Raw genomic sequence first — 20,659 nt, forward strand, 5'->3', positions numbered from 1 at the left:
TTTTCATTCATTCATTCATTCAAAATAGATGCCTCTAAAAATCATATTATAGCCAATCGAACACAACTAATAAAGGCATTCATATTACAGCACGGTTATTGTTACAAAGGGTCAGATTAAACCGAATATATATATTTATTGCTTGAGATCCCATGTATACTATTTGTATATCGTTTGATATCCCTTGTATATTCTCTGTACATATACACGGAATATCCCTTTACCTGGTACAGGACAGACCATAATATTCGTTCTCCTATTGGAAGCGATCCCCTAGGCGCCACGGCCATACCCCCCAATGTCTAGTTCAAAGTCACCGCCAAGACATGCCTGGACATGACCGGCTCTGCGCAAGAATACGAGACAGAAATGAGGCTGGTACTAGATTGTTCACCTAACGTATAAATACGTTGCAGGTGGATACAGCAGTTAGTTAACCTAGAAACGTGTTACCCTCAAACGTAAAGCCTTCATCACGAGTCAACGACCAAGTGAAGTAAGCAACCGTGCATCTAAATAGAGCACTTATAACCGCGTGCGAATAGGACAGTAAAAGTGTCAGAGCTTAGTGGAATAACGTCAAGTTCGACCTAGTTAATGTGAAGTACCGCGCACCGGAGAATCTACACCGGTGAATGCAGAGCCTTTTCCGGCTGGATTATTGCTTTGGTCCTGTGGCTGTTGGAGCGGAGGAGAATCGTCTACACCCACTACTGTGTGGGATTTACCCGTGAGGAACATCACTCAAGCCCGTCTCTAGGAGAGGCTGGCTGGCTTTCACCTATGCTGCAAGCATACTTGGATTATAGCTGCTGCTTTCGTCTGCCGATCAAGGGAGAAATGTACCGCCTCCCGTAGCTGGAGCTTATTGATTCCTCGGTGATCCAGACTTTTGCATTCGAACATTCCTCCCCCTGCTGGCTTACAACCGGAGGGACCCTTTTATTATCTCCAGCGGACCTACTAGTGTACCATAGATATAATTCCTATGATACAGGTGGTATTCATTATCTCCTGCGTAATATTCTAATGGACTTACGCTTTTGACCTATTCATGCACATCCTTCGCCTTACAAGCGCGACTCTAATTCTCAAGTAATGTAAGATAATCTTCGTGCTGCTAATAAATATTATTCTAACCCATATTTGTTGTGGAACCGTGTCATTGTGGAGGTGTTCATCTCATATACCTGTGTACTGTATGGCCAGTAGTAATGTACATAAGACAGTAGTGGTTTAATGATACCATACTTATTTAATACAGTCAGGGAATTGTACCCCTCAGTTAAAATTGGTCCTTCGAGCCGGATGGTAATTAGCGTAATATTAATATAATATTAATATTAACATGGCCAATGATGAACACTCCACAAACGGTTCTCCTAAGCTAGATCGCCCGGAGCGCAGACGGCAGCCACCTCGTTACCTAGAGGACTACGCTGCCAGTCTACTACCTAGCTTTATACAGACGTTAAAAGCGGAAAAAGCGGATAGTAAAAGTATGTCAAACCCTACCGACCAGGCGACCCCGCCAGTAGAGACCCTAGTGGGTTCTAACGTAACTGACCAAGCCCACGGGGGGGACCAGGAGGGACCTGACATGACTTTACCCCCCGCCAACGTCAACGAGGTAGTCCCCGGAGAGCTCCAGGATAAAGAAAGCCCTCCAGGGACGGAACCCGACCCACCACCAGAAGAGACGCACACCCAGGAGATGGACCTCCTCGGAGCGCGACAGGAGAACGGATCTCCAACGAGCACTGCCAGAAGCCGATCACCTCCGCCTGTGTCTTCCCCCAGCGAAGCGGACAAGATGCTGGCGCAGGCACTCATCGCCACCCTGGCAGCCTCCACCGAACGCGATCGACTTCAAGCGCAACAGACGAGCGAGCGCGAACAAGCTGCAGACCAACGAGAGCGCTTTCACGCGCAACTCCAAGCGCAAGCCCTCAGCGAGCGCGAACACGCTGCAACCGAGCGAGAGCGCTTCCAGGCGCAACAAAGGAGTGAAGACGACCGCATAAGACTGGAGACCAGACGCCTTCAGACGGAAGAGAACATTGAAAGAAGCCGCGCCGATGCACAGCACGCCGCCGCCAATGCACAGCACGCCGCCGCCAATGCACAGCGCGACGCCGCCAATGCACATCTCCACGCCGCCCATGCCACCGCCAATGCACAGCGCGACGCCGCCAATGCCCAGCGCGAAGCAGTGCGCGACGCCGCCCATGCCCAGCGCGAAGCAGAGCGCGACCGGCTGCAGGCGCAGACGATGGACAAATTGATTGCCATGGCGACACCCCCTCTCTCCGCACGGAGCTCCCGGAGATCATCACGACAAGGGTCTAGGGCACATTCCCCTACCCAACCAAGCGACCCCGCCAACAGGAGGATCCTGTCCACGTCTCCGAACCCCCTCCCCGGCCGGTCCATACGAGACCCAGCAACCGGGAAGAACCGGCCTACGTCGCCGAGAGACTGAACAGAAGACTCCAGGACCTAGCAGAGGAAGAGGAAGAATGTCAAGCCGACCAGCAGCAACGTACTCTGGACCAGGAGGCCCAGTACAGCCCCGACCAGCAGCAACGTACTCTGGACCAGGAGGCCCAGTACAGCCCAGACGTCAGCCCCGAGGCACTGCGCTACAAACCCCCGATTCAACTCACGGGTGAGTTTGACGCACCGTCAGCACCGAGGAACAGCACCTGGGTACCCGACCCCTGGTACCCACCAAGTACCAGCCCACGACGACACGTACGGGGAGACTCGCCCAGGAGGCCTCTCCCCCAACGCTCACCGATGTGCCAGCCATCCATGGCATCGTACCTTGGCACACCGACGTTCCCGGACTTCACACACGAGAACAGAGCACAGTACACAGAGCTACGAATGTGCTTAGAGACAATGATGTCCGATGTCCCCGATGAGACGTACAAGTATGCTATCCTACTCAAGCACCTGAAGGTGCCCAGAGCGCATAATATAGCGCTGGCATATTCCAACTCAAGTACCCCATACACCGCGGCTCTAGTAGCCCTCAACCAACGTTATGGACGCATATGGGACTACGTGATACAAGAGATAAGAGACATTGACCGTCTCCCCCCAGCCAGAGACAACAGAGCATTGGATGACCTCTCTATCAAGGTACAGTCCCTGGTAGGGATGCTGGGGTCCCAAAAGGAAAAGGGGATATACGAACTGTACGCTAACTCTAATGTAGAAAGAATATTAGAGAAGCTCCCTCCCGCCCGACAAGAGCGTTTTCGGCGGCAGAGAGACCACCGCGACCCCAACGGCCCAGAGACATCCCTCCTAGACTTATCTGACTTCCTCGCGAGAGAAGTCAGCAGCCTACGACTGGACACGTTCGTATGGAGTGGACCAAGCCCAAGACCAGGACCTCGGGGATCAAATGATAACCGCCGGTCGGTGACAGTTATGCACCAAGCCGAATCAGTACCGCAGCACAAGAACCACAACACCCCCTCGACGAAAGAGGAGTGGAAGATTGAATGCCAGTACTGTGAAGGGGAACATCGGCTGTATCAATGCGACACTTTCGGGAAGCTGACCACGGACGAGGTGAGTCAGTGGATCAAAGACCACCGCCGCTGCTTCCGCTGCGCGCGCAGCCATATGGCAGCTGAGTGCCGCTTGAAGAAGAAGTGCAGCAGGTGCGGCGGCGCCCACTTGGAGGTCCTGCATGACATCAACAGGCGTCCGCCAGGACAACAAAGTGGGCCCGTCGCGGTAATGTACCAGGCCGAGGCGGTGGCACCAGTACCAAAGATCCACCAGACCGCTCCCTACTGTACCGACTGCTACAGCAGACACTGGGAGTCACGGTGCTACTCGGACGACCGCGAGTCGGCACCACTCCAGAAGATCCAAGGCAACCGACCAACAGGAGTGCTCCACATTGACCAGCATAGCGGGACCCCCCGAGTGCTCATCAAAGTGGTCAGAGTGCTCCTGAGCTACGAGGACAAGGTCCTGGACACTTACGCTGTCCTGGACGATGGGTCTGAAAAGACTCTCCTCCTCGCTTCCGCCGCAGCCCAGTTGGGCCTGCGGGGTGCCAAAGGTACCATGACAATACGCACCATCAGAAGAAACCAGAAGACCATAAAGGGTGAAAAGGTCTCCTTCAAGATAGCAGCGGTGGACCAGCCCGAGAAGCAGTATAGTATTACCAACGTCTTCACCAGCCACGACATAGGCCTATCACAGTACACCTACCCCATCCCACAGCTGATGGCGAAGTATGTGCACCTACGTCAACTACCTATACCGCTTATCGACGGCGCCACACCGACCCTGCTCATCGGCTCCGACCACGCGGACCTCATTCTCCCAATTGAGGCGGCCCACATCGGACCCAAAGGATGCGCAGTCGCGGTTCAGACCCGACTGGGGTGGACGCTCCAGGGCCCCCTCTATGGACTTGACAGTCAACCCACGTCTACACGCTGCCTACACACAACGGCGAGCGACACCGGCCACTCCCTCGTACAGCCCGTTGAGAGGCTATTGACATTAAGCGAGAGGCCTGTGAGAGAACCGTGGGCACAAGAGGGAGTTCGGAACTCCACCCCCCTCAGCTGCGCTCCAGACGTAGCTGACCACGAACCCAGCACCCCAGGCGACTCCTTGATGGTGCGGCCGGAACCGGCCCCTCCTCAGACGGGGTACAGAGCAAACAAGAGAAACAGACGGAGGAGGTGGAGGCACAGCCAAGCACAGATCAAAGCAGTCTCAGGCCCGCTTCCTCCTAACCCCCCTACCATCCCTTCCAGCCCGTCAGAAGCGGGTCAAGGACGGGGACAACTTAAAAGTGGACACAGTCGTCGTGATCATAGACCAGTCACTACCCCGAGCTGCGTGGCCGGCCGGCCGCGTAAGCAAAGTGATCACTGGGGCCGACGGAAAGGTCAGAGCGGCAGAAGTGCTCGTCCAGGGGCGGACATACACCCGACCCGTGGCGAGGCTGATCGAGTTGCCAAGGCTCCCCGACTCTCCTAATGACGACCATGACCCACTGACTTTGTGAATTGCCCTACTCCTCACAACGGACATTGAGTAGTGGACAAGACGGTTAATCTGTCTCTGCTTATCTAATTAGGTGCGGACTAATTAGGAGGCGGCTGTTACAAAGGGTCAGATTAAACCGAATATATATATTTATTGCTTGAGATCCCATGTATACTATTTGTATATCGTTTGATATCCCTTGTATATTCTCTGTACATATACACGGAATATCCCTTTACCTGGTACAGGACAGACCATAATATTCGTTCTCCTATTGGAAGTGATCCCCTAGGCGCCACGGCCATACCCCCCAATGTCTAGTTCAAAGTCACCGCCAAGACATGCCTGGACATGACCGGCTCTGCGCAAGAATACGAGACAGAAATTAGGCTGGTACTAGATTGTTCACCTAACGTATAAATACGTTGCAGGTGGATACAGCAGTTAGTTAACCTAGAAACGTGTTACCCTCAAACGTAAAGCCTTCATCACGAGTCAACGACCAAGTGAAGTGAGCAACCGTGCATCTAAATAGAGCACTTATAACCGCGTGCGAATAGGACAGTAAAAGTGTCAGAGCTTAGTGGAATAACGTCAAGTTCGACCTAGTTAATGTGAAGTACCGCGCACCGGAGAATCTACACCGGTGAATGCAGAGCCTTTTCCGGCTGGATTATTGCTTTGGTCCTGTGGCTGTTGGAGCGGAGGAGAATCGTCTACACCCACTACTGTGTGGGATTTACCCGTGAGGAACATCACTCGAGCCCGTCTCTAGGAGAGGCTGGCTGGCTTTCACCTATGCTGCAAGCATACTTGGATTATAGCTGCTGCTTTCGTCTGCCGATCAAGGGAGTAATGTACCGCCTCCCGTAGCTGGAGCTTATTGATTCCTCGGTGATCCAGACTTTTGCATTCGAACATTCCTCCCCCTGCTGGCTTACAACCGGAGGGACCCTTTTATTATCTCCAGCGGACCTACTAGTGTACCATAGATATAATTCCTATGATACAGGTGGTATTCATTATCTCCTGCGTAATATTCTAATGGACTTACGTTTTTGACCTATTCATGCACATCCTTCGCCTTACAAGCGCGACTCTAATTCTCAAGTAATGTAAGATAATCTTCGTGCTGCTAATAAATATTATTCTAACCCATATTTGTTGTGGAACCGTGTCATTGTGGAGGTGTTCATCTCATATACCTGTGTACTGTATGGCCAGTAGTAATGTACATAAGACAGTAGTGGTTTAATGATACCATACTTATTTAATACAGTCAGGGAATTGTACCCCTCAGCTACAGTTATAATGACACACACATGATGAATTGAAAATGGGGGACCCTGATGTAAACAAGACGAAAGTCTTTCTCTGGTCTGCATCCCCTTAACAATTGTATGTATTGAGCTGTACTGTACTGTACCCATTCTGCAATCTGTTAATAAACGTTTCAATCAATCAATCAATCAAACCACCAACGCCAAACAGTGGTCAACGAACGGTCTTTATTAGTATTTTGAGCTGTCCAGGCAGAATTGCAGCAATGGTCTTAGGGAGCCGTTGATATCTGACATCACCGTTTACAAGTCAGCCTTTTATTTATCCCATAACACGCGTTGTGTCTTCTTGGTTCGGCAGCGCCTCAGTTAACAATCTCCCGTGAAGTTTCTCTCGGGTCAGTCCATTATTTCACATCCCATGGGGGGTGTTTCATCACTTTCATGACCATATATGGATAATCATGCACAAGCATTGACGGTAGAACAAAGAGACATTTATCTACACTCCAGCCTCCAGGCCATGCTTCATCTCTACACTCCAGCCCATGGTTCATCTCTACACTCCAGCCTCCAGCCCATGGTTCATCTCTACACTCCAGCCTCCAGCCCATGGTTCATCTCTACACTCCAGCCTCCAGGCCATGCTTCATCTCTACACTCCAGCCCATGGTTCATCTCTACACTCCAGCCTCCAGCCCATGGTTCATCTCTACACTCCAGCCTCCAGCCCATGGTTCATCTCTATACTCCAGCCTCCAGGCCATGGTTCATCTCTACACTCCAGCCTCCAGCCCATGGTTCATCTCTATACTCCAGCCTCCAGGCCATGGTTCATCTCTACACTCCAGCCTCCAGCCTATGGTTCATCTCTATACTCCAGCCTCCAGGCCATGGTTCATCTCTACACTCCAGCCTCCAGCCCATGGTTCATCTCTATACTCCAGCCTCCAGGCCATGGTTCATCTCTACACTCCAGCCTCCAGGCCATGCTTCATCTCTACACTCCAGCCTCCAGCCCATGACTCGTCTCTACACTCCAGCCTCCAGGCCATGACTCGTCTCTACACTCCAGCCTCCAGGCCATGGTTCATCTCTACACTCCAGCCTCCAGGCCATGGTTCATCTCTACACTCCAGCCTCCAGCCCATGGTTCATCTCTACACTCCAGCCTCCAGCCCATGACTCGTCTCTACACTCCAGCCTCCAGGCCATGGTTCATCTCTACACTCCAGCCTCCAGCCTATGGTTCATCTCTACACTCCAGCCTCCAGCCCATGGTTCATCTCTACACTCCAGCCTCCAGCCCATGGTTCATCTCTACACTCCAGCCTCCAGCCCATGGTTCATCTCTACACTCCAGGCCATGGTTCATCTCTACACTCCAGCAGCCTGTAGCTTGCAGCCTGTGCTCTGAATCAACCTAGCATTACCATCTCTATGGTAAACTGTTCTCTGCTCCACAGAGCCCAACTCTTCTCTGTCCTAGCCCCCCAGTGGTGGTGGAACTACCTTCCTACCAAACTCAGGACTGCACAGTCACTCTCCATCTTCAGTACAGTACTGAACATTTTTAATTAGTGGAATATCATAATTCACCATCCATTCTCCCCCCCCCAGCCCTCTCTCCTCTACTTGTAGTACATTTTGTTGTATTTGATTTGTTCTTCTCTCACTAAAATTAGTCACTGTAAATCTATTCATATCCTCCTAGTTATTTTTATCATCATTGCCAACCACAACACCACAGTAAAGATGTGTGATTTACAATGTTGTGCTCCCTATTTTCAAACCATTGCATCATCATGCCTCGTGGGACTGAGTATGTCTATACTAGACATTTTATGTTGAGCACAATGACAACAACAACCACCACCACCACCCCAAATGGTCATACTGTACATCTCACCAACATGGCCACGCACCTCACCAATGCTAAAACTGTACATATAGTTGCAACAGAAAATGTGGTTCCAAGAGTCAAATGGATAGTTCTTTACTGAATGTGTCATTGTAAAACAAAGTAGAAGATATTCTGGAAGCAAGTCTTTTCACTAAGACATCATGTCTGAGACTAGTAACTGATGGTTCAATCAACAGTTTGTTAACATAATATACTGTAGTTCATCATTAGTTCCTTGGTACATAATCATTACTAACATTTAGTTCCTTGGTACTTAATCATTATTAACATATGGTTCCTCATTATTAGTTCCTAGGTGCTTAATCATTAGTATCCTTCTAACACAACATAGTATCCTAACACAACATACTATCATTCTAACACAACATAGTATCATTCTAACACAACATAGTATCCTTCTAACACAACATAGTATCATTCTAGGGGCGGCTGGGTGGCGCAGCGGACATTGCGCTCGTCACCAACGCAAGAGACACCGGGTTCGAATCCGGCTGTCGGCGTTGCCTCTGGCTTGGGCCGGCCGTCATACTGGCTCAATTGGTAGAGTCAGCAGGAGGGAAGTCGATGGGTGGTAATCTGGACGTTGTGGACAGCGACTCCTACAGGTCGGTTGGGGGACGCCTGCACAGCAGAGACAGGAACAGGGTTCCCACGCTTGCCTTGAAATTTTTTTCCATACTACCTCCTGATTTTCCAGGTACCATATTAAGTGATGATCTATAGGCCCCTGAAGTTTTCCGCCCTCATCCGCGCCCCCCTCCCCTCACAGACACAACCCCCTAGGACACCTGACTACTTACTTGATTTAAAAGATGTGCCAGTCAAGTCTACATTGTAAATGCTTAGAGATTATGTCTTATTGATAATATCAATGCATGAAATAATGCAACAAGCTGTAGATGAACAACAATTTATTGAACTGGAACACATGAGCACTGGGATTGATATATGTTCTCTCTTCCACTCCTCTCCTATCTCATCCTGTCCTCTTCTCTCCACACCTCCCCTCGTGTCCGCTCCTGTCTTCTCTTCCTACTCTTCTCAACTCCTCTCCACTGTTCTCCCTTTTCCTCTGTCATCCTCCTCTTCCATCTTCGCGGCCTCTTCTCTTCCTGGCTCGTTATGAGAGCTAACGTTGGCTAGCTACTGTACCCGGCGCTGGCTAACTGGCTATCGTTATGAGAGCTAACGTTGGTAGCTACTGTACCTGGTGCTGGCTAACTGGCTCGTTATGAGAGCTAACGTTGGCTAGCTACTGTACCTGGCGCTGGCTAACTGGCTCGTTATGAGAGCTAACGTTGGCTAGCTACTGTACCTGGCGCTGGCTAACTGGCTCGTTATGAGAGCTAACGTTGGCTAGCTACTGTACCTGGCGCTGGCTAACTGGCTCGTTATGAGAGCTAACGTTGGTAGCTACTGTACCTGGCGCTGGCTAACTGCCTCGTTATGAGAGCTAACGTTGGTAGCTACTGTACCTGCCGCTGGCTAACTGGCTCGTTATGAGAGCTAACATTGGCTAGCTACAGTCTGTACCTGGCGCTGGCTAACTGGCTCGTTATGAGAGCTAACGTTGGTAGCTACTGTACCTGGCGCTGGCTAACTGCCTCGTTATGAGAGCTAACGTTGGTAGCTACTGTACCTGGCGCTGGCTAACTGGCTCGTTATGAGAGCTAACGTTGGCTAGCTACTGTACCTGGCGCTGGCTAACTGGCTCGTTATGAGAGCTAACGTTGGCTAGCTACTGTACCTGGCGCTGGCTAACTGGCTCGTTGTGAGAGCTAACGTTGGCTAGCTCGTTTTTTATTTATTTTTTTTATCTTTCCCCCCCTCCTTTTTCCGATTTTTCTCCCATCCCACCCTTCCTGGTTGTTGCGCACTTTCCCCTACTGTTGGTCCGAGAGACCGGAGACTGTCACATGCTTTCCTCCGACGCATGTGCAGCCAGCCGGCAGGCCAGCCTGGCCACGCAGATTCTCACTGGGAGAGTGTAACGTGTGGGAGGCCGCACTACCTCTCTCCAGATCCTACCCTCGCTGAGCAGGCGCCCCGACCGAACTGTAGGGGTCGCTGTCCACAACGCCCAGGACCCACCCGCCAGCTTTCCCACCCTCTAATACTGCCAATGGTATTAGTGTGAACGGCCAGCCAAGCTGGTGACAACGCCGGGAGCTGGATTCGAACACGCGAATCCAGCATCTCCGGCGTTGGTGACGAACACAATCTTGGCTAGCTAGTTAGCAAGATTGCACTGCTTACTAACTAACGTTGATAAACTCAGGTTTACCACACAGTTAAAACACAGCTACTTACATTTGAGGATAAACTTGCATAAGAAGTTTCACTCAAGTTTCACTGTAGATGCCAAGGCTCCCTTGGCTCACCAAGTTGCCTGCATCAAATTCCAACATCCAATATACCATATAGGATGCCAAGAGCATGCTCTACATACAACATGGGATCATCCATTTCTATCTACAGTAAAAGCGGTTCACATGTAAAGGGTTTTTATAAACTCATGTTAATTCTGTGCTCAATAGTTAAATTTTATTACAAATCATCCAATAAAATTTTCCAGGACAACTGTTTCTATTTCCATGTAATTGGTCACTTTTGCTCAGTTTCCATGCCTTTCCATACCTGGAAAATGAAAAAATGAATCCCATGCTTTCAATGTTTTCCAGATACCGTGGGAACCCTGAGGAAATGGCGGGGGTAGTGTGAGCCTCCCACACGTTACACCTCGCCAATGAGAGTCCGCGCTGGCAGGTGAAAAGATGTGACAGGCTGCCTCCTCGTGTACCGGAGGGGACACGTGATGCAAGGCTTCTATCCTCCCTACAACCGGCCTGTGGGGGGCATATGCGAGCAACGTTCAAGACAGGGGAGGGGAGAATTGGAAACAGCGAAATTGGGATGGGAGAAAAATAGAAAATAGTATCCTTCTAACACAACATAGTATCATTTCTAACTCAACATAGTATCCTTCTAACACAACATACTATCATTCTAACACAACATAGTATCATTCTAACACAACATAGTATCCTTCTAACACAACATAGTATCATTCTAACTAGGGCTGTCAGTTTATCGCGTTAATTAGATTAATTAATTACACAGCAAATTATCGCGTTATGAAAATTAACTCAAAATTAATTACAATTTTTTTTTTATAATTTTTTTTTTATGATAATGTAGAATACACATTTACAGACTTTTTTTTAATATGGTCCATTTGCATGTTCTTGGTATCTGATTCTAGGGACATCTATGAATCTCAGGGAATGTATTCCCAGTGTCAGAAATACGGTGGGCTAAATCCACAAAGAATGGATTGCATGGTGCAAGTTGCACCCTTACTTAAAATTCAAAATGGGGGACCCTGATGTAAACAAGACGAAAGTCTTTCTCTGGTCTGCATGCCCTTAACAATTGTGTGTATTGAGCCGTACTGTATTGTACCCATTCTGCAATCTGTTAATAACATTTTCATTCAATCAATCAATCTGCGCTGTGATTGATTGAACATTTTATTTTGATCAATTGTAATGAACCAAATGAGAATATCAATAATTTTTTTTTATCTTTGGCGGCTAGGTGGTGTAGTGGGCAAGGCACTCGCCACCAGTGTGGAGACGCTAGGATTCGCGTGTTCGAATCCAGCTCTCCACATTGTTTTCAGTTTAGCTGGTCGTCCGCAGTAATACACATTGGCCGTATTACGGGGAGGGAAACTGAAGGGTGGGGATCGGGCGTTGTGAACAAGCGACTCCTACAAGTCGGTTGGTGCGCCTGCGCAGTAGAATCAGGAAGTGTCGGGGGCAGCGTGAGCCTCCCACGCGTTACTCCTCGACACTGAGAGATCGAGCTGCGCAGGTGAAAAGATGCGACTGCTGTTACCTCAAGTACCGGAGGGGACTTGTGCTATGTATGACTTAGTCCACATTGCAGCCGGCTTGTGGGAGGCAAGAAACAGCGTTCGTGACAGGGGAGGGTTGAATTGGATGATACGAAATTGGGATGGGAGAAAATATAGAAAAATGGGAGAAAAAGTGGATAAAAAAAAAATAAAAAAAAATTATCTTTGACTGTGAATAACACCATGCTCAAATTGACCAGACCTGAAAAATCTAAGCAAATTAATAGATGGAAGATGATTAAACAGAACGTTTTGTAGATACAGTACTGAATTCTGCCATCTGGACACATGCTATTTGAAATATGATTATAGAATATAGAATAAAATGGTTATGCGATTAAAATGCGATTAATTTGATTAATTAATTACAAATCCTGTAATTAATTAGATGCATTTTTTTAATCGCCTGACAGCACTAATTCTAACACAACATAGTATCCTTCTAACACAACATAGTATCATTCTAACACAACATAGTATCCTTCTAACACAACATAGTATCATTCTAACACAACATAGTATCCTTCTAACACAACATAGTATCATTCTAACACAACATAGTATCCTTCTAACACAACATAGTATCATTCTAACACAACATAGTATCCTTCTAACACAACATAGTATCTAGGGATGCACCGAAATTTCGCCGAAAATGGCCAAAAATGGCCTTTCGGCTTTTGGCCGAAAGAGTTTTTCCACCGAAAATATATCACCGAAACAACCTGTAACCTAACGCGTGTTGTCGTGATGATGTCATCAAAACGCGGATTCAGTCATTACATGTGCGCTGTGAGCTCTTCAGTCCTGCGTGATACACCCCTCTTGGGACTCGCGCTGTTTCTATGTAAACTCCGCGCGCAACGAGTCCAATAAATGCGTCTTTAACATGCTTTATCCTTATTTACTATATGCCCGTCGCGGTTAATCACTGAGTGATCTAATATGCATATTATTCAGAGCGAGAGGGGGAGGGATTGTGTTTCTCACATTGACGCTGTCTGTCGCGCGTCTACTGTGCCAAAGTCAAGAGAGCACGTTCATCTGGGGACTAGAAAGGTGCGCTCAGTAGAGCACAGATGTCCGCCTCTCTCTCTCTCTCTCTCTCTTTCTTTCTTTCTTTCTCTCTCTCTCTCTGATTGATTGATTGATTGAAAACTTTATTAACAGATTGCAGAATGGGTACAATACAGTACAGCTCAATACACACAATTGTTAAGGGGATGCAGACCAGAGAAAGACTTTCGTCTTGTTTACATCAGGGTCCCCCATTTTCAATTAATCAGGACATAATATGACATACATGACATACAGATAGACAGTACTGCTACATCTATACATTTATGACATACCAGATTTGCAAATACAGTACTGTTTGTGATACAAAAAGACCCATAATAGTGATTATTTATTATTTAAGTTAAGTTTTGCCATAATCATATATTTTTCCATAATCAGGTAGCTGAACAACATTGGTAAAAAAAATTCTATTCTATGAATCATTTTCGGCCTTTCGGCATTCGGTTTTCGGCCAACTGTTTCCTATTTTCGGTATCGGTTTCGGCCAAGAATTTCCCATTCGGTGCATCCCTAATAGTATCATTCTAACACAACATACTGTAGTATCCTTCTAACACACCACAGTATCCTTCTAACACAGCATAGAATATTTCTCGCAGACCAGTGAGCATTAGAAATGAATGTCCACTCAATGCCTTGGGTGACTGACAACCATCTCCGCTGATTTGCACGGAGGGATGACATGTCGCCCCTCTCCTACAGCACAAAACAATACACCCCTTTTTCCACCTTGGTTTTCTTCTTTTTTTTGTATCCCGCATGTTTTTAGTTATTTTTACAGCCACCTCCAGCCGGCAGTCGCCAATAACTGGGCAACACCCTCATCCACCGCAAACAAACATAAAACATTTGAATAAATGGCATATGAAGAGAGAAAAATAACTAAGCTTACCCTCTGAGGGAGAATCTTGTCGGCCATTTTCCTTCTCTTTGCACTAAAAGAGGGGTGGAAGAAAGAGACCAAAAGAGAGAGAGAGGGAGAGAGAGAGAGATAGGGAAGAGAAAGAATGAAAATAAAAAGAAACATGTTACTATGGTGACTGATAGTGCCGTGCACAGGACATCTGCTGAGTGACTGGGCCCTGTCCAGACTGTTGTTCCCCAGCTGTCTGTGTGTGTGTGTGTGTGTGTGTGTGTGTGTGTGTGTGTGTGTGTGTGTGCGTGCATGCGTGCGTGCGTGCGTGCGTGTGTGTGGTGATAGGCCTGCCACCAGGAGGGACTGAAGCAAAGCCAATTTATTCTCACTTCTGCATGGGGCTTTCACAATTTGGATGGCACTCTAGTGTGTGCATGCCTCTGTGTGTGTGTGAGTGAAAGAGAGAGACTATCAATGTACCAGCCTATCAACATAGATATAATATATGCCTGCGAGACAGAGCATGTCTGTGTTGTGTGTAATTGTCTTTTAGGAGGCTTGGGCTGATGACTATAATAGATCTAATGAATCAGTATCTCATTTAGAATTTACAACCTGTCAAATCTAATAAGCCTCAAGTATTAGGCTATTTGCATTATTTTGATTGACACTGACTACTGTACTGTCTGCAGCCAGAGCGAGCTGCCCCCCCCCCCCCCCCCCCCCCCCCCCGGGGAAACGCTGGATCTGCATGCAGGAGAGTTAATAACATTGATGTATAGTCATTCTCTCTATGGAGTGTGAAGTCAGAATCATGAAATCTGTTCAAAATCCAGGCAAACGCTTTTAATTCCGATAAAAGGCGCGCGTGTGTGTGCACGGCACGCCTGCGTGTGTCTGTGTGCATGCCTGCGTGTGTGTGTGCACGTGCACGCCTGTGTGTGCATGCGTGTGTGTGTGTGTGTGTGCACGTGCACGCCTGCGTGTGTGTGTGCATGCCTGCGTGTGTGTGTGTGTGTGTGCACGTGCACGCCTGTGTGTGTGAGAGAATCAATAAAGCATGATCCAGCTGCAGCAGGAAATGGCCGCTTCTCTGCCCCCAAACAATAAACTTTCCCATGGTCCTCTGTTTCATTTACAAACCACACAGCTCCAGGGGTGCCTTGGGGGGAGCGTCAGAACACATGGTGCTAGCCCTCTTGACTGTATAAGGACAGCAGAGCAAGTCAGGAGAGAATGAGAATTCAAAATGGAGCCTGTCAGTTAGGGCTGGGCAATTAATCAGAGTTTCAATTTCAAATTACATTTTGGCTTCCCACGATCATGAAAACAACATGATCAAGATAAAACGATTATTAATGCCGCATGTCATATTTCTCTCATTTTGTCTTGTGTTGTAAATGTTGATTATTACCTTTAGTGGTAATAATCGTGATTTTAATATCAATAAAAATAATCGTGATTATGATTTTTGCCAGTCGCGCAGCCCTACTGCCAGTCACATCATAGTAGGGAATTATTTTCTCTGTTCGTTTTCGTGAGTTTTCCAAATCCCAGTTCCATGCATTTGATCAGTCCAAAATATTCTTGAGGTGATGATTCAAAATGGTCAAAGATTGTGCAAATGCCCTTGAACAACACATACAATGTCAATGTCATAGATCCGAAGCATTCTCACCAGGGGCGGATTTAGGATTGTAGGAGATCCGGGGCTTAGCCCAGATAGGTGCCCTTTTCTTATTTATTTTTAATTTTTAAATTTTTTTTATTTAAATTTGAATTTAATGAACCTGTACGTGCAATTTCCTGCAATATAGAGCCTTCAATCTTGACCAATAAAGCTGCTCTTTTCACTATAAAACTCAGTTAACCATAACGTAGTTATGGTTAGATTTATATATTGGGGGCGGATATATCATATTTTTCATATGATCAAAAAGTGGTGGAGCAAGAGCATACCTTTGCTCCCCCAAGTTCAATAGTGGGAGAGCAGAGATGCTCCGAATGCTCTTATGGCCAGGCGTCTATGATTCACTGATACAAAGTAAAATAGTGCAGTGCAATAAAATAGTTAGTAAAATAGAATAAAATAATGCAATAGTGCATTGCAATAAAATAGTTATCATCGTATTCTTTCGGGAGGCCGGTAAGGAGTGCATTACAGTAGTCGAGTTGGCTTGAGATAAAGGCATGGATCTGGTTTTCAGCGTCCTTTTGATTTATAAATGGCCGTACTTTAGCTATGTTTCTAAGGTGGAAGAATTAAGTTTTTGTCAACTTGTTGATTGTGATTTAAAGCTTAGGTCTGAGTCTACCATAACACCAAGACTTAACTCACTCAAATACAGTTAGCAGCTGGATAGACCACAGATGGAAATTAGCTTCTGCTAAATCTGGTGCAAACATATTTTCATGTAACAATGATTTTTTTTTTTTTTTTTAAATAGATTCGGGGCTTTTCAGAAAACATTCGGGGCTTGAGCCCAAGTAGCCACCCCCTAGCCCCGCCCCTGATTCTCACATAGATTGACCTGGTCCTTGCATAAAGTGCCATGCCTGAGAGTCACCAGGATAACAGTGAGTGAGTGAGTGGGTGAGTGAGTGAGTGAGTGAGTGAGTGAGTGAGTGAGTGAGTGAGTGAGTGAGTGAGTGAGTGAGTGAGTGAGTGAGTGAGTGCGTGAGTGAGTGCGTGAGTGAGTGAGTGAGTGAGTGAGTGAGTGAGTGAGTGAGTGAGTGAGTGAGTGAGGTTTGTAGTAGCTCTTTACACACATCTTCTTTGGAACTTGAGTCAAACAGAAAAACACACATTAAAATCATGAAGAAGGGCTCACAACTCTTGTTTCACACTCCCCAAATAGTCTATTGAACACACAATGATCTGAACCTGAACCGACGGGAAGATCCGGTGAACTCAAAAAACTGTTTTGTGAGCGTAAAGAAAAGAGTTGTTGTGTGCATCCATGAAGACCAGTAGTTGCATCCAAAGCTAACGTTCTCATTGTGTTCACATGAAGTAGCATCGGGAGTTACTAGGATGTACCGAAATTAAGATTCTTGGCCCAAAACTGAAAATAAGGAAACACGACGAATACTGAATAACGAATACCAAATACCAAAACGAATACCCGTATTTTAAAATGTATTTGTCAATTTGTACCACTGCATAAATTAAACAAAATACATTTTGCTTTTGATTTATGCTTTTCAACGACAACATTTAATTACAAAACGACTTATTAGTCTATTTCCACCAGATATTATACCAAAAAAGCATAAGAACTGACACTAAATAAATAAATTAGTCACTGTGCTTGTGGATGGGGCAGACAAGTACCTGCGTGCCATCTGTACCAGCTGTGGAAAGCAGCCTTGATGGGTCCTTCAATATCCAAGAGAGGGCCATCACGACTGTACTTGATCTGCGGTATAAATACCATTACTTTGATGTGGGGGGAAAAGCGGAGGGCACGCCAAACGATCCAGGGTAAATTGTATTTGATGGAAATGCCGGTTGATGATGGAGATGGGGGCGCGCAGCACAGAGGATACGTCGGGGCTAAAGAGGCTCGTACAATATTTATATTGTATATTTTCGTGTGCACGCTGCTTCTCCCCCTCCTCGTGTGCACGCTGCCCCCCCCCCCCCCCCCAAAAAAAACAAAGTAATGGTCTTTATACCGTGGATCAAGTACAGTCGCAGTGCAGGGGTTTTTAGATTCTGGAGCACACCGCGGTCTGAGCGGCTGAGTGGGAGGAGCTTCGGGCTCTCATAGGAAATTAATGGTTTGCGGTTGGGGGTTCGAATGCCTCATCGATAGCCGCAGGAGAGCAGTGAAACAGCCAGAGAGATAATCCAATTCTTTGGAAACAGCATCACATTTATATTATATATATTTCCATTGACTGAAACTTTGGTGCATCCCTAGGAGTTACCATTGGTGAAAGACATGCCTTTGGGTAGCTGTTATTCAATGAATGATGGAGGCTGGCAGGGCAGAAGGCTTAAGATGCCCCTGTGATGCAAGGTGTAAGATGCACCTGTGATGCAAGGTGTAAGATGCACCTGTGTTGCAAGTCTTAAGATGCACCTGTGAGACAAGGCTTAAGTTGCACCTGTGATGCAAGGCTTAAGATGCACCTGTGAGACAAGGCTTAAGTTGCACCTGTGATGCAAGGCTTAAATTGCACCTGTGATGCAAGTCTTAAGATGCACCTGTGAGACAAGGCGTAAGTTGCACCTGTGATGCAAGGCTTAAGATGCACCTGTGAGACAAGGCGTAAGTTGCACCTGTGATGCAAGGCTTAAGATGCACCTGTGAGACAAGGCGTAAGTTGCACCTGTGATGCAAGGCTTAAGATGCACCTGTGAGACAAGGCCTAAGTTGCACCTAGGTGGCAAGGTTCTATGAAGGTGTAAAGCTGGAACCCCAACACGTTTGAACTCTCAATCAAATTTATTAAGTACAAGTTATATACTTGTACTTGGCTTATCGCGTCCCGCTCTATAAGCCTATCGAGATACCCCTTATCTCCTGTACCTATTGTACTTCATCACGAAAACAACTTGTACACCCACACCTGACCGGGTCCCGCCTCTATGGAGGCGTAGCCTATAAGACCATGACCATGGTCACCAACACACCCTTCCTCTATTTTCGTTCCATCATATTGGATGCAGTGCACCTTATGTAACTAGTAGTATGAAAAAGATTGGAGGAATTGCGTAATGTTGAAAGCTTACCGGAGGTTTGCGTGCCCCTGGCATCTTCGAAGCATGTTTCAGCGACACGACGGGCCTATGTTGATGTTTCCTCATCTGACGACAGCAGATCGAGGGGCAGCGTACATGGTTTGGCTATCGGGCCAGCTTGTACAACGGTGAGCCCTGTGTCATCAGGCACGGGTATTAGTGTTAGTAATGCTGGGTTGTTTGTTACACAACCATGTTGTGTGTCGGCGCCAGGGGCGGGATGGTTTGGTGAACGTTCACTGCGGTGAACGGGTTCCAAACGGTCCTGGGCGTGCTGTTAAACAACTAATGCTAGCTACATGCTAATACTAATGCTACATGCTAAACACTACTGCTACGCTGTTCTAATGTCTCCGCCGTGAGATGTTGTCACTTCTCCCTCCTCTTGCCCGGTTCATCAATGAAGGTCAGTCGGTAGCTGATGTGGGGGTTTTGCTGAGTCCTATTTACCTTTTTACGGGTAAATGGGTTGACAACAGGGTAGGCCGTGGCTAGGTAGCCTAGCCAGGTACGTTACCTTTGTGTTCCGGCGGGGTCTGTTGAACGATGTCCCCATCTGGGAGCCGATGCGTGAGCTCGGCGGTGTAGCAGTAGAGCTATACTACTGCAGGATGGGACTTAACGGCGGGTTATGGCTCAGCTGGCTAGTTCCTATCCACATTGGCGTCGGGTAGTGGGGCTATGGGTCCAGCCAACATTGTAAACATGTTGCGTGTTTGTGCGCAGGCGGTTGTTGATCTGGGTCCCACATCGCCTCACGCTAAGGCTGAGCCCGAACCCTGTTTTTAGGGTTCGAACGTTCACCAGGGTTTATCGAACGAACGTTCGAACGTTCGTTTTTTGAAATTTTTTTAATAAAAAAAAATCTTTATATAATTTTTTTTTTTATATAATTTTTTATTTATTTTTTGTATTATAGATCCTACGGAGGGCGGCATTGCATAATCTATTGGTGAAAAAACATGTTGTTTACAGTGGTGGCTGTTCATGTAAACATGTAATTAAACAAAGCACTCAGAAGAAAATAAACAAGCTACTGAGTACTGCATAAAGTTCCTACTTATGATAAACAATAGCCCTTGCACACCGCAGTCACGTAAGGGGCTAGATAAACAAATGCATTCGTTTTGTGGCATTAACGTTATATAGTTAGTGTTACACATTCAATAACAGGTATTCACTCTTGGTCGACGGGAAGGAGAGAGGCGCGCGCCTCAGCTCCTTCCACCGTCTACCTCGGAACGGGGGACGACAGAGAGACACCGGCGGGGTGCCGCCGGGCTCCCAACACGCCTGCCGCACGTCCGCCCTCGGCCAGAGTTGTTTACAACGCAACCACCTCCCGCCATGAAGCTCGCGCTCCGTGGCCGAAAAAGGCTGGTATTCATTAATGATCCTTCCTCAGCGGGGAGCTACGGAGTCTGTTCACTCTGTTGTGCTTCTCGGTCTCGCAAGCAGATAAATGTATTGCCGGAAGTAATAACGCTTGCCGATTGGTGGTAACAGCAGAGGCGGGTGCAAGCGGTGTGACGTAATTGGCAGAATCGCCTGTCAATCAAAATGGTTCTATTGCATTGGTTGAGACAATAGTATCCAGCTACAGCCCGGCAGAGACCACACTGGTTGAGCCGAGCGCACTCGGGGGACGCGCCGCTTCACATCGCCTCAACGTCGCGCGCCTGCCTTTTTTTTTTTCACCGAACGTTCGAACCTATTAATTAAAGTCCGAATGTCAACGTAACGAACGAACGTTCGAACGTTCGAACGTTCGGGCTCAGCCTTACCTCACGCTAGGCTATAGTAGTGTAGTGGGCTA

At 47.3% G+C, this 20,659-nt stretch overlaps 1 protein-coding gene across 4 annotated transcripts in view; it reads right to left on the minus strand.

The window, feature by feature from the left end:
• LOC311239536 (SWI/SNF-related matrix-associated actin-dependent regulator of chromatin subfamily D member 3-like) overlaps positions 1-20,659 on the minus strand; it is a 208,108-nt gene that overhangs the window by 107,212 nt on the left and 80,237 nt on the right. For all 4 annotated transcript variants that reach the window (XM_084327858.1, XM_084327859.1, XM_084327860.1 and 1 more), the window contains one exon: positions 14,130-14,172. In XM_084327858.1, the coding sequence (XP_084183984.1) occupies positions 14,130-14,172 (43 nt within the window). The remainder of the gene's footprint in view (positions 1-14,129; positions 14,173-20,659) is intronic.

The sequence above is a fragment of the Notolepis coatsorum genome, assembly GCF_963971535.1.
Source record: "Notolepis coatsorum genome assembly, chromosome: 13".
Classification (NCBI taxonomy): domain Eukaryota; kingdom Metazoa; phylum Chordata; class Actinopteri; order Aulopiformes; family Paralepididae; genus Notolepis; species Notolepis coatsorum.